This window comes from Diadema antillarum, unplaced genomic scaffold (assembly GCF_040938485.1).
Source record: "Diadema antillarum isolate AM-2024a unplaced genomic scaffold, OU_Dant_1.0 seq00001465_RagTag, whole genome shotgun sequence".
In the NCBI taxonomy this organism is placed as follows: domain Eukaryota; kingdom Metazoa; phylum Echinodermata; class Echinoidea; order Diadematoida; family Diadematidae; genus Diadema; species Diadema antillarum.
The window spans coordinates 76601-91792 of record NW_027272205.1 but is presented as its reverse complement, the minus strand read 5'-3'; the positions used below and the strand labels follow the sequence as shown (position 1 = coordinate 91792).

Sequence of the window (15192 nt, the reverse complement as noted above, 5' to 3'; positions counted from 1 at the left end):
TCGCCTGCTGTTTTTTGTAGTAGACAGCCACACAATGTATGCCAATTTTGGGCAATCTCTGGCAATGCAATGTCATAAGTGGAGTAGCTTTGTGACACTTGACAGAAGCATGATTTTCTCACAAACCCTTTATGTATATAAGGATTGAAAAATAGAGTTTGTTCCAAAACCTGAGAAAACTCAACATATCATATCTACTTTTTTTGCATATAAAAGAACACTGGACTTCACTCTTTAAGAAGGCAGAAACTACATGTATTATCATTGCCCTTACATACGTCAGTGACTTGTTGAGGAAATGTGCATGTTTTACCTGAAAGAAAAAAAAAAGTGAAATTCTCTTTAGGTTTTCCTTGAATTGTTCTACGCATGTGACATCATAAACTCTTCTCACTCTGCTGCGACTGCACAAATGATTTAAAGATTATTAACTTTTGAACTGAATGTCCGCTTTTCACTTTTTTTACTGATGTGTTCTAATAGTATAAGCCAGTTCGGGGTACCAGTTTGAGCATGTGCGGAAAAAGGTTATTTGTACCGAGAGACAGGTTGGTTTTTTAATTTCACTGAGATAAGCATCTGTAATGCTAGGATTATTCATGGAATCCTTATAAATGGTGCCTGCCAGTACATCCACTTGACAGCAAGCCTGGTATTTGGCAATGTTAACACACAAAAAAAGTTTGTTAACATATTCAAAACAGCACTTAATAAAATAGATGATTCCCTAAGTGTTGATTGACGAACCATACTGGTCACTTCATCTACACTGGTTAGGTTCATTCTTTGTTTGAATATGAGTTCCATAAATGGCTATGGTGGGCAAGCTGCTGCATTATGTCACTTTGAATTGAGCGAAGTGCCTAACCAACTGAGAAAAATGAAAGGTCAGTTGTACCTATGTGCACATGAGCTATCTCCGGACTGGCTTATTGCTGCGCATTCACTCAGTCCACATGTAGGTCTATATGAAGGTGGACTTGCCCTCTAACTCTGATTATAATTTTAAGCTTTCTTTAAGTAGGTTGTATAAAGTGCTGATATATTTGTGTAAGGTTTGGTGAAAATTAAGTGTTAAAATGATTGGAAGAGTTGTGAGACTGTATCAACACTTGAGGTATTTCTCATGCATGATCATAAATCTCTGTAAAATATTGATGGTAATACATGTAGTAATAATGATAATGATAATAATAATAATAATATAGTAGTAATAATAATGATGATGATAGTAATAATAATATATTTTGCTTCTGATCATTATGCTTGTGATGGTGCCAATACCAATACCTGCTTTATGAATGTGAAAAATCGACTGCTCTTTACAATATTTTGAATGTTGGGGCTAAACTGCATACATTGTGTAATTATATTTATGGTCTACTGAGTACAATGTGCTTCTTGTTTCCATCGCTTGAAAAAACAACAACAATGTATCAAAAAAATTGTTTTTAAACTTGTCTCACAAGACATATTCCTTCCTCTTTATGTCCAGTTTGTCATACCACTGATTGGTTAACTTTATTTTCCCTTTCTGAGGTTACATTTTCTGTGGAATTGTTAATGTTAATTTGATGCAATGAAAAGTGTTTTCAGATGTGCTATTCTGCCCAAGATTTATAACTGGGACATATCTTTAGCTGTGTGCATAAAAAAGTAACCAAATTTAGATGTGCATTCTTCATTTTTTGATTCTTTTTTTCACCTTTCTTATCATTGGTGTAATTGTATATGAAAAACAAAATGTGAAGTATACTAATTGTATAATGGCGCACATTCGCTAGCTCTCAAGTTTGGAATTGGATGGAATATGTCAGTACAAGTAGTGAGTTTCAAATATATATGACAGAACTTTGCCATACCCTTCATTGTTTTGGCAATAACTTGTGTACGAGAAATCAGAGCTGACATATCGCTGTTAATGTCTAAGAGCGTCATAAGAGCGTCTTTTGATTACACATAAAGGTGCTTAAGATGTACCGGTAAATTCAAGGTACATATCTATGATCCATTCTAGAAGTAGAAGGACAATGTGAAAGATATTTGTCACATAGTTTACTATTACTCTGCACAAGCTTCAGGGATTTTTTAAATAAAAAGAATTAGTGCTTTTTGTCAATGTGGTAACTTCCTTTAAAAGAAGAAAAAGTAATCATTTGATGGAAAGAACAAATATTTTTTTCTTTTTCAATGTACTGACCAAATTTCATACATTTTTGATTTACATTGCCCTTTTTATGACAAAATATGCATCTCGTATTAGAATTTGTAGAAATACAATGTATATTTGATGTTCACTTTAAAGTAAACCATGAAAAAGGAAATCGCTGTTAACTTGTCCCTCTTCCATTAGACATATATTAAAATGTTAATAATTTATATGTAAGTATGCACTGTATTCATCATGTTTATGTTCTATTTGTTGTTGAATTGAAGTCTCTGACTTCATTTTTCGAAAGATTGTGGATTTAATTGACTGAGAAACTGTGTGTAAATCTATGCATGCTATTTTGCGTCATGTCTGGAGTGTTGCCTTAGGTAATTGTTTGTGAAGTCAGTGAAGGCATCCAGTAGACAGTAGGTAATTGTTTGTGAAGTCAGTGAAGGCATCCAGTATATGATTATTTTGGTTTAAAAAAAAGGTTATAATTTTCACCATATGGGGTGCAGAAAGGTAACCCTATATAGAGACGTGTGCAAATTGTATTGCATCCTATATTGCGGTGACTTTATCACCCCATAGGGTGCAAAATTACAACAATAACAATATGAACCATAATGGGTGCAGGTATGAGGTGCAGAAAGGGAACCCTGTATAGAGGTCCATATTTGCACCTTATAGGGTGTTGAATATAGGGTGCTAAATAAGAACCCCCCAAAATAGAACCCTAAATGGAGCCGCTGGTGTTACAACGATATGAACCAGAAAGGGAGCAAATTTGCATCTGAATTTTTGTTCACCATATGGGGTGCAGAATGGGAACCCAATGTAGGGGTGCAAATATGCACCAGATATGGTGTTGAATATAGGGTGCTAAATAAGCACCCCCAAAAATAGAACCCTAAATGGAGCCGCTGGTGTTACAACGATATGAACCCTATTGGGTGCAGAAAGGGAACCCAATGGAGGGGTGCAAATATGCACCATATATGGTGTTAAATATAGGGTGCTAAATAAGCACCCCCCAAAATAGAACCCTAAATGGAGCCGCTGGTGTTACAACGATATGCACCCTGTAGGGTGCAAATTAGAACCGTAATTTCTCTGTGTGTAGCTCCACAGTGTCCCATCCATTATACATGTACTGTGAATCAGCTGAAAATGGTCTTACAAATTCTTTTGTAACGTAAATATCAGGGCCTACTGAACAGGGATATCACAAACACCAAAGCAAGCCATCTTATCCTGTATACGGGGTCCTATAGGTTACAGTAGCAAAACACTCAAGAAATTTGCAAAGGAAGCATACAACTGTACTTCTGTATAGTGCACAGAATATACGAAAACCAGTCATTTCATCTTGTACTGGGCCCAGTACAGTAGCCATAAAGTGCCCCTCCCCCACATAATTACGATGACATCATTTAGCTGAAAAGAGTCATAGTTGTTTTTCTTTTACAATCGAAGTATAGGCCTTAGTTTACATCATAGATACCCAAAACATCAAAGCCAGTTAGGTTTTCCCAGCCAATTTCGCACTTTTGTTGGTTCAGTTGATAGAAGGTTCGAATTCGTAAAATGGGTATTCATATTGGCTGGTACCCTACGTTCATTCAAATTCGCCTTGACTTGCCGAAAAGGGTATTTCAGTCATTAAATTTCGCGAAAGACAGTCAAATTCCAAACGTGTTCATTCAAATTCAAATCATGCTATTTCTTTGTTTCAGATCATTTTAACGTGTCTTTCTATGTGTGTTTTCGTTTCATCTATGAATTACTGTTATAAAGCAGTAAAAGTATCATTTTCTTATCTAGTATAACTGGATTTGGTTGTTCTGTAACGCTCCTTCTCTTTCATATACATGTCATAATAGGCCTATATACGTGTACCAGTAATGCAGATTAACTTAATTTTTTTTATAGTCCTGACAGCACAATAGATACAGACGTATATCTCTCGAAGACATAGAAAGAATTATTTAAAAAAAAAACATTATTTTGAGGATCATAACCTTGACTTCTTGGAACTGGCCGACCGCTCGTATAGCGCTCGTGAAGGCCAGATAATTTGAGGCTTCTTACTTCTTCGGATTCAAAAAGCACGTTAGAAAAAAAAAAAACTGGCGTCAAAGTCTCTTAAACGAATACGAAAACATGAAATGCTATGATGCTTACAAAACAACAACTACGATGAAAGAAAATGAGTAAAGAGGCCAAGCATGAACATATCTGTTTAATTGACTGCAGAACATGTTAAATTAGATGGCCAGAAATCAATTTGAATGAACGAGCGCAGCATGTAATCACGTGACTATATCATTATGAATTAATGAACGGATAGTGGAATGGTGCTTGTCGTATATATGGATTTCAGTTGAAAAGTGTTATTTAGAATAAGGTTAGAGGTAATGTGAATGTTTCAAAATAAATTTGAATGAAGAGATTATGACATTGAACTACCATGTCATCTAGGCGAAATTTTTGCTAAATTTAATTCAACATTAAAGAATTCGATTAAAAGAGGTGCGAAATTGGCCCGGATGCAGGGCCCTTGACAGGTATAGCCCCAAGGTATACCCACCCCATATGAATTAAGTGTTTTTAGGTGAAAAGAGTCATGTATGCCTATTTTCCTTGGCAGTGGAATTAACAGCTGAGATACGTAAAACACAAACCCATCCAGTAGCTGGAAAATGCTCCCGTATTATATTCTAAGTGAAAAGAATCACTGCTATAATTTCTTTTGCAATGGAAGTAGTACTCAACGAGGTATCAAAAACACCGAAACCAGTTATATAGCTGTACGGAGCCCCCAGTGTCCCCACATGTAATTCCACTATCATGATCTGCATCCCAATCTATTCAATCTGTCAGATCGGGAGAGAGCGTCAAAAGTGTACGGGAACCGAGAGCATCGTAGCAGCAGCGTTTGGGTGATGGGGTTGGATCTGGATATTTTACAGATCGGGAAGAAATTTTGAACTGGTTCAAAATTTCTTCCCCATCTCCCCATCAAGATTGACCTATTTTGAATCGTAGCTCAAACGGGGAGAGAGCAGTGACAGTGTAAATACCGCGGGATGAGCGTAACAATTCCAGGTTTTTCTGACCGTAGTAACAGCGGCACAAGAACGGGAAGTATAGTCTCTACTAGACACCGACGACATGTTTGTCCCGCTGCTGCGCCGCTTTCTTGATCAAAGCACGACCTTCCCGCTTTAACGACGCTCTCACTAAGTTCTCTACTCCCGTATAAAATCAAGGCCTGTTCCTACTTCATTCCTGCTTCGATAACGCTGTTGGCCGCTTTAGCTACGCTGTTCCTACGCTTTCCCAGACTCAATTATGCACGACTTCCGCTCTCGCCGCTCTAAAATCGAACGTAGCCGATACGCTGGAAAATGTTTGCCAGAACAGCAAAACTGATGATGATGAGGAGGACGTTGTCGTTGTCGAGAAAATGAAGACGAAGGAGCGCATATTTAAGAAGAAGAAGAGATGCAAACAATAAAGAGAATAAAGCAAAACACTTTGGAGCTACTGTGTGGGGCCCCGTGCAGGATAAAATATCTGATTTTGGTATTTTGATATCCGATGGATACTACTTCCATTGCAAAAGAAATTAGCCGTGACCCTTTTCGACTGAATGAAACCAATATGTGTGTGTGTGTGTGGGGGGGGGGGGCACTTTGGGGCTACTGTCTGGGGCCCCATGCAGGATAAAATAACTGGCTTTAGTGCTTTGGATATCTCTGATGAGTACTACTTCCGATTGCAAAAGAAAGTAGCCGTGACCCTTTTCAGCTGAATAAAATCAATGTGTGTGTGGGGTGGGGGGGGGGGGGGGGAGGGGGAGGGGGTATAAAAGGGGGCAATTCGGGGCTACTGTCTGGGGCCCCATGCAGGATAAAATAACTGGCTTTGGTATTTTGGATTTCTCTGATAGGTACTAATTCCAATGCAAAAGAAATTAGCCGTGACCCTTTTCAGCTGAATGAAACTATTGTGTGAGTATGTGTGTGTGTGTGGGGGGGGGGGGGGGGTACTTTGAGTCTACTGTCTGGGGCCCCGTACAGGATAAAATAACTGGCTTTGGTGTTTTGTATGTTTCTGATGGGTACTACTTCCATTGCAAATGAAATTAGCCGTTACTCTTATCAGCTGAATAAAGTCAATGTGTGTGTGTGTTTGTACGTAGGGCTTATATAGGGGGTGGGGCACTTTGGGGCTACTGTCTGGGGCCCCGTGCAGGATAAAATAACTGGCTTTGGTGTTTTGGATATCTCTGATATAACTGGCTTTTGTGTGTGGGGAGCTCCTTTGGGGCTACTGTCCAGGGCCCCGTACTGGATAAGATAGCTGGATTTGGTGTTTTGGATATCTCTGATGAGTACTACTAAAATTGCAAAAGAAATTAGCCGTGACCCTTTTCATCTGAATGAAATCAATGTGTGTGTGTGTGGGGGGGGGGGGGGGGGGGGGGGCATTTTGGGCTACTGACTGGGGCCCCGTGCAGGATAAAATAACTGGCTTTGGTATTTTGGATATCTCTAATGGGTACTACTTCCATTGCAAAAGAAATTAGCCGTGACCCTTTTTAGCTGAATGAAACTAATGTGTGTGTGTGTGTGTGTGTGCCGGGGGGGGGGGGGGGGGAGCTCCTTTGGGGCTACTGTCCGGGGCCCCGTACTAGATAAAATAGTTGGCTTTGGTGTTTTAGATATCTCTGATGGGTACTCCTTCCATTGCAAATGAAATTAGCTGTGACTCTTCTCAACTGCACGAATAAAATCAATGTTTGTGTGTGTTTGTACGTATGGCCTATGGGGGTGGGGCAATTTGGGGCTACTGTCTGGGGCCCCGTACAGGATAAAATAGCTGGTATTGGTGTTTTGGATATCTCTGATGGGAACTACTTCAATTGCAAAAGAAATTAGCCGTGACTCTTTTCAACTGAATAAAATCAACGTTTGTGTGTGTTTGTACGTAGGCCTATGGAGGGTGGGGCCCTTTGGGGCTACTGTCTGGGGCCCCGTACATGATAAAATAGCTGGCATTGGTGTTTTGGATATCTCTGATGGGAACTACTTCCATTGCAAAAGAAATTAGCCGTGACCCTTTTCAGCTGGATAACACCATATTTGTGGGGCCCTTTGGGGCTACTGTCTTGGGCCCCGTACAAGATAAAATAGCTGGCATTGCTGTTTTCATGATAAGAACACCCAAAGGAACAATATCCACCAACTTTTGTCCGTGACCCCCTTCGGCTGAATAAATCGATTTTTCGGGGTCCCTTTTTGTGGCCCCTAGGCTTACGGTACAGGATGTGACTTGCCAGCAATTTATTTTATTGACCCTTGGCCACATCCTTATATGATGAGACCATCAAAAAGTGTGACCCTTTTCAGCTGAATAAATGCTCTGGGCCCCCGGTCTATTACCTCATATACACAGCGAGATAGCGACACAGGTGCCATAATAATGAAGACAGTAAAAGGACACCGACTGATCTATTATACAAAAAATTATTTAAAAAAAAAGAATATATATATATATATATATATATATATATATATATTATTTTTTTTTTTAATCTGCGCAATGATCTAAGAAGGCTATACTTGAAACCAGGGCACAGAATTCAAATGTTCATGCAGTCTTTCATGAGAAAACGTCTTCTTTCAATTACAAATATGCTGTAAACCAATTGAATCAGTGGGCTTACTGGATACGTCCTATAGAATAATATTTGGATATTTCTGAGTCAAGTAGAGAATGGTTTTCTGCTAATTTGTTTGATTTCACACGATTTGGAAGAAAGTTAAATTCCCAATACCTTGTCTCAAGAACAGCTTTGATTCCCCCCCCCCCCTCCTTTATTGTCTACCTCGGACTTACTATACCTTCCTCACTAATCATTCTATCCTCTTATTATTTCTTCCTTACAAGAGAGCCGTCTTGTGTTTGTTAATGTGCCTTGTGTGTGCATGTATGTGTGTATTACTCTGTCTTTTTGTATCGCATAGGCAAATTGCCTTTTTTCTTTTCAATTTGATTTTTTCCCATTTTTTTAATGAGGGGACTGCATACTACAAGCTCTGCTTTTTAGCAGTACCCTCCATTTCCAGCAATTTTGTTTCTGCCTTTACCATAATGATATATTATTTATTTGTATCTTTGTTGATAATTTACCTGTGTTTTTATCACATCATGACATGTTGTTATGTTTCATCGCATTTTGTACTGATTTCCTGATATCTGTATATATACGAACATTATTTATTGTATTCCTAATTATTTGTTTGTTGGAAATGAAATAAATCTACTTGAATTTGAACTTGAACTTCCGCAATTTCAGCGATAATTTCACCACGTGAGATGCAACAAACTTCACTTACTTCCTTTGATAGTCGTCCAGGAAACTTTGATTCGAAGGATCTTTCTCCAGAGCAATTTGGCAAGCAGACCAACTCCTCACGAAACCGAGATAGTGCGCTAAGGTCATGTTAATGCGAAATTCTGTGTTGTCTTCTCTGTTACGGAACAAGGCAACCATGATGAAGGTAAAAGAATAACGGGAATGAAAATCTGACCAAGATACAATTTTTACTGCAATAGCTTTATAAGTTATACACCAAGTCTTTTTTTTTCAAAGATCATGATGCATTATTTAATGTATCGGCTTTGAAAATTGAATTTATGTTAAGTTTCACATCGCAAAGGCAAACAAAGGACACAATGTATGGGAAAAAAGAAACAAACTAAGTATATACATGTATAGCTTGGCCAAACACCTATCTTCCTCGGCATTTCACTCGAAAGTAAGATCATTGGAACGTACACTTCCGACCCCGTATTTCTTGACATTGCAAATTGATGTATAGATTGATACAATACTATTTGGAAAATACGAATTCTCATTGCTCCTGGAAGTTAATAGTCATGCATAATTTTCAGACTTTTTATGATTCTAACCATACAAAATGACGTCAAATAAATTAGCAGTATTTCTTCCTAGATGTTATGTTCTGATACTCTAATCTCGAGTAATGATATGAAATTTTTACCGGAAAAAGTGTTCTCGCTGTTTTATAAACAGAGAATTCAAGCACAGCTCTCTTTATCGTATATATCAAAATGTATATTGTATATTATGTCAATTAATCATGATGAAACACATAAAATGGTTACTAAGAAATAGACGCTTGGTCACCTATGCTGGGTCTAGGGCAATTACCCCTGGGCAATTATGCCCCGAACCCTTCCCAAGGCCCTAATCCAAATCCTAGTCCTAAACCTAATCCTAACCTTAACACAAACTCCTAACCCTAAACCTAACCCTAACCCTAATCTTTTCTCTAGCCTTATCACTAACCAGTATTTAGCCAGGGGTAACTGCCCTCAGGGGTAATTGCCCTGATACGACCTTTGCTAACGTGTCAACATTATTTTTAGCACTATTTGTTTATACTTGTTGTTTTCGAATGTCTTTCCAGCTTTAACTTTTCTCCATTAACTTTAACTTTTCTCTAGCATTACAGATCTGATGCCTGATTTTATCATCAAAGACAGGGTTGCCCCATGATTCGCCGGTGATTGTTGCTTCATCCACGAACCTTAATGAATCTTCGAATGGCAGGGAGAAGTCACGGTACAAGTCACATGCTATCTGTCTCTTCTCGTGCCAAAATGGACCAATCGAATCCACGTCAAACTGGAGGACACAGGTCAAGAAGATTAGCTTGTAATTTTACAGTAAAATATCTCTTAACATCACGAATACATATTATTGCAATAATCTATACTACATGGTGTATTCCAATATGAAAAAAAAATAATGACAATAGTCATAATAGTTTTAGTAAAAGAAAAATCAAATACATGTGTACATGAAAATACAGTACACATTTAAGAGTTTTATATCATCTCAAATGGTTTCCTTTTTGCGTCATATATATAAAGTTAGAACATATGATCTCAGGAGAGAATAAAATAGACCTTTATAATTTTGCTGTCTCTATCTGTACAGAAAACAATTTTCTTTGTCCATGTTTATTATCTTCCAAGAGACTAATGAATAATCTGTTTTATCATCGATAAGGCTATACAAGAGAGAAAAAACTCTAGGTATGAAGGGTAATGGGTATTTTTAATTGTCACTGTCACCAACTTGCTTCGGCTCAGCAGACATATAACATCGCAGTGCGGCAGCCTTGAATACAATATAGCAATAATGGGGTGACTGGTTCAAGATTCAAGTACGTTTACAGGTTTATACCTTGTTTTCATAATTTTGATCATTTAGTATCGGAAATTATCATTATCTTTATCAACCTGATTATTTCATTTATCACAGCCAACACGGCAGTTAAGCCTTCAAGCGCATAGGCCTGCTATACATTAAATCAGATTTATACATCATAGTATTACAAACATATGTATGTCATAACTGATATCATCATTTAGGCCTACTGCTCCTGACCTCCTTGAAGGCTATTGTAAGTTTCTGCTTGACATCGGGGTCGGGGTGGTCCAGCCACGGTTCCCCATGTCCGTAGATAGCAAGACACCCTCGTGGCTTCAACACGCGCTGGACTTCGCTGCAGAAAGCATCGAACTCCAACCAATGGGCAGCCAGGCCGCAAGTCAGGAGGTCAACGGAATCGTCTTCGAGTGGTAGTTTTTCTGCTGCAGACACTCTGCAATGTGAATAGTCAATCATGAAGACAGATGCCTTTGTACAAATGAGTATAAGGTATAAGACAACTGTATAATGGTGATTTAACAAGGGAACTCCCATGCGCCTTTCAATATCACCAAACTTAAAAAATATGGATAAAACTTTATAAACCACACCATTAATTTTGATGTTTATTTGTTTGTGTTTGCCAAGGAACATGTCTATTTGTTTTCATTGCAAGGATCACAATGCAAGTTTAAGAAGTTTTGCAGGAAAATTATGTAGTAAAGATTCTGCTAAAATTTGCAGGTGCATGAAAAAATGTGCACGTGGCGTCTATTTTTAGTGATTCAATTTGTATTGATAACTAAGAAAAGTAATTCATGCCACCAATAGCGATAAAATGCACTGAAACGATCTACTCGACGCACAGGAGATATGATAATGTCGTTATCTTATCAATTTATTATATCCACAACATAATACATTCAGTAAATGAATTAAGTCGGTATCTTTGTCGTTTGCGGCACAGTCAAATCAATATTGTGTGGGCATAAAAACGTTAAATGACACTTCTATGGACGAGAACTTACTTGAACTCCACGTGCTTCACGGAGTTTGCTTTGATTGCTTCTCCAATCTGCGCTTCGCTGATGTCGAAGCCGATTACCCGTTCGAACCACGGGACCAAGCTGAAGGTGCTCTGACCCGACCCGCATCCGACGTCGACGGCTAGCTTGTATGGTGGAGATCTCTGAAGGGCAAGGGAAGTTCGAATACGATGGTGTTTTTGTGCGACCTGTTACACTTCACTGGCATTTTAAATATTCTGGGCAAAATTGCACTGTTTCCACACAATGATATGTGACGAATTATTTCTGAAGACACTGAACATTGAAGTTTCGAAATATCCTATATAATGACTTAAGACTGCCCTCATCTATTAGACAGTCATAACATGAGAAGGAAAAGAGACTGAGTCGCCCTTTTGATTACAAATTACAGATTACACATTACAGCTAATAAGGGAATCTATATTCTCTCGATTAATTTGCTGCTCGCTTTGACATCTAATGATTTATTGGTGAAGTTAATCGACATGTACTTGCTTTCTGTACAGCCACCCAAAATCTTCTACGAGTGAGACAGATATAGTGAAAAGGCATGAGTCCAGCAATTACCAGCTGAAAGTCATGAGAAGTATAAGTTGAATGGGTGTCAGAAGAACTCCTCTCTTGCATAACATTATTTTAAATCTCCTCAGTCATTTCACATGTTCATAGTAAGTCAGCTTGAATGGCGAAGAGAAATGCTAATAAAGACTGGGAAAACAATAAGAGATCCATGTAACAAAAAGACGCACTATTATACATCAATAAGTATACCTGAAATTCTTAACAGATCTGTAATGCGCAAACCATTGTTATACCAGGGCCCTCTGGAGCGCAATTGCAACTCTGTTAGAGGCTAAATATAATTATACTCTGGATATCTGGATAAAGAAGACCATATCACTACATGACTGCAATCCAACATTTTGATACTTTCAAAATCCCTTTATTAGTCCCTCAAGCGTTGAAACTTACCCTGGTGGAAAGAAATGACATAATCCTCTCATGAACTTTAGCAGGCCACGTTGGTCTGTATTTCGCATAAACATCAGCCCGAGAAACTCCTTCAAAAAGCTTCGTGGCCTCCATGTTATTATCCTCAGTCTGGTGGTATGATACAAAGTGTCTGAAAAAGAAAGATTAAATATGAAAAAAGATTACATAATTTAAAACAGATTTTTAACAAAGTTTTGAATATCATACTGAAAATGTTTAAACCAATTAAATCAGGAATTGTATACACGCTTAATCATCCATTTCAAAATATTATACACTAGACCGGAAAGTCTAGTGCAGGCCAATTCCGTGTATTTTCAGTGTTGCATCAAATATCATTTTGTTCTCCTTGGATTGACCACTGTGTAGTTTACTGCATACTAGTATATTGTGAAGAAAGATAAGATGGACCTAAATGGGTGAAGTACTCAACTCTGCACTTGATCGAGAAAAAAAAAATCAAGAAATTGCCAATTTAAGTATTTTTCTAAATATTTTGCTTATCTCAGGAATGAAGTTAAGCTATATTTAAAAGCTTTATAGATAATTATGCAACTGAAATAAACAATGTTAGATGTGCTAAATGTGCCTCATACGTATGAAATGATGGGACATTATTCATCTTAATGAAATATTAACAATTAAGGATATAAATCATAATAAAACGATACAGCAACAAAACGCATTGGTTGCCTGGACTTGATGTGCTCGTATGTCTATATTTGCCTTGAAATCGCATGAAGTTTGTATAAGTGGGTAGAATCAAAATGCGAGTATGACAAGAAAATACAGTAATGAGAATTAAGGAATACATCACGTTCACTTTACAGATTTTGCACACACATCCTTTGACAATATCGATGGGAGCGCAACTTTAGACGATAAAATCGTCTCGATGAACACAATAGAAGATGAGTTACTTCCGAATCTTGTACGAAAACTAAGTAGGCCCTACTGAACTTTGAACGAGACACGAATCTTGCAAGGAAACTATCGAACTTTGAACGAGATTGCTCCGTGTTCAAAAAGCTAATAACTGCATGAAATATCACGATATACGGTCTATTCTCGCTAATATTGACACACAGTGTTTCACGTGATCGCGTAGACAGAACTGTCAACAGCACTGAAACAGCTGTTACTATGACCACAGTGTTTGGGATAGAGATTTATGTATTTCTGTATCTCAATTTCCTTCCAAAAGTTTTGTTGTTGATGTTGTTTTTTATTCCTTGGATCGTGACAGAATGATGATAGGTAAATGCATACTCGGATATTTTGGTACGGATACTTACTTGGCAGTCTCTCCCAGTTCCAACGAGGGCAATCGATCTTTAAGCTGCTGAGAACACGCAAACCAAAGGCCAACTCTTCTGTATCATGGACTTTAAACCTACATATAAAGGGCAATATAGGATTGTGCGCATACTATAAGGCAATTGCGATGTCTGCTAAGTCGGAAGAAAAATAAGTCCATTTTCCAGCCGACTCTTCCTTCCATGCCTTTCCTGGCCGGTCAATTTTGACTTGACCCATTAAGCATGCAAGGTCGATTAAAACAAGATAAAAACCCAATAAAGGTATACTGGTATTAGATAAAAGTGACGCCCCATGCAGTATCACACGTTAAAGGCACGAAATATCACACGATAGGCCAGCACATGCACCTCAAACATATCTGTGGATTAACGACAATCGTGGATAAATTAATTTTTATAGGATTACAAAGGAAGAAGAAGAAGAAGAAGAAGAAGAAGAAGAAGAAGAAGAAGAAGCGGACGTCACAACCATGACCATGTGATGACAACTTAATATAATACTCCCATCCTGACATCTCAAACGTACTGAATAGAATACCCTTCCTCCCACCCCCCCCCCCCCCCTGCGTCTGTCAGATTGTATTATTTTAGTTTATTTCTTTCATAATGTTCTGGGAAACAGAAAATCCATACTAAAATTGATATTGAAATCGAGAGAATTGAGAATATCCGCATGTCAATTGTAATGTGTATAATATAATCATTTTATTTACTCTGACTGAATCGTCCGTATACAGTTTAAGTAGCAGGGAAAACATAATTTGTACAGCAATGTCCCATAGTCAATATAAGACAATACAAACATTCTCAAAAAGAAATTTTTATGGCAGCCACTTGGCAGAGAATAACATTAGGAATATATAAATCAAGCTTTAAGTTTCATGGAATAGGTCTGGTCTTTAATAAACTACTTAACGGAAACGAATAATGAAAAGTTTCAAGGGCATACCGCCTCTTCAGTGTATGTTTATGTAATCATTTAACATAATTATAATTCAATTCAAATCAAATTTGATTTTATCTGCAATATCATACATTCCTATACAGATACAACAAATCAACATGTAAGACAAGCTATAGAAACATTTCATTTACTGTCATGGCAATTTGTGGATATGTCAGTGCCAAAACTGGATGCCTTGATCTTATGTCTACATAAAAAGAGCGAAAATATCATTGTACTCTATTGTAAAAACATGTGAAACCAATAACTGTTTTTTTATGTCCGATTTCTTGAGTGAGTGCCCTGATCTCCGCCCTCATGACAACATGGACCTAACACACCCTACTCCAGAGACTGTAACTTGGCTACCTGAACAAATTGAGGGACATTATTTAGCTGCTGCTGCCTTATAAGCAAGAAGAAGAAGAAGAAATGTCATATATTCTGTGTTTGGTTTATTTCCGTATAATATGCTCTATTCA

The 15192-nt window shown here is 37.8% G+C and overlaps 1 protein-coding gene across 1 annotated transcript; it reads right to left on the bottom strand.

Moving 5' to 3' along the window:
* Positions 1-9659: 9659 nt before the first annotated feature.
* LOC139709720 (putative methyltransferase DDB_G0268948) lies at positions 9660-13787 on the bottom strand. Its single transcript, XM_071621675.1, has 5 exons — positions 13744-13787; positions 12428-12578; positions 11435-11595; positions 10644-10860; positions 9660-9875 (listed from the first exon to the last, which is right to left on the bottom strand). The coding sequence occupies exons 2-5, from the start codon at positions 12539-12541 to the stop codon at positions 9660-9662; spliced, it is 708 nt and encodes a 235-aa protein (XP_071477776.1). The 5' UTR covers positions 12542-12578; positions 13744-13787.
* Positions 13788-15192: the final 1405 nt, after the last annotated feature.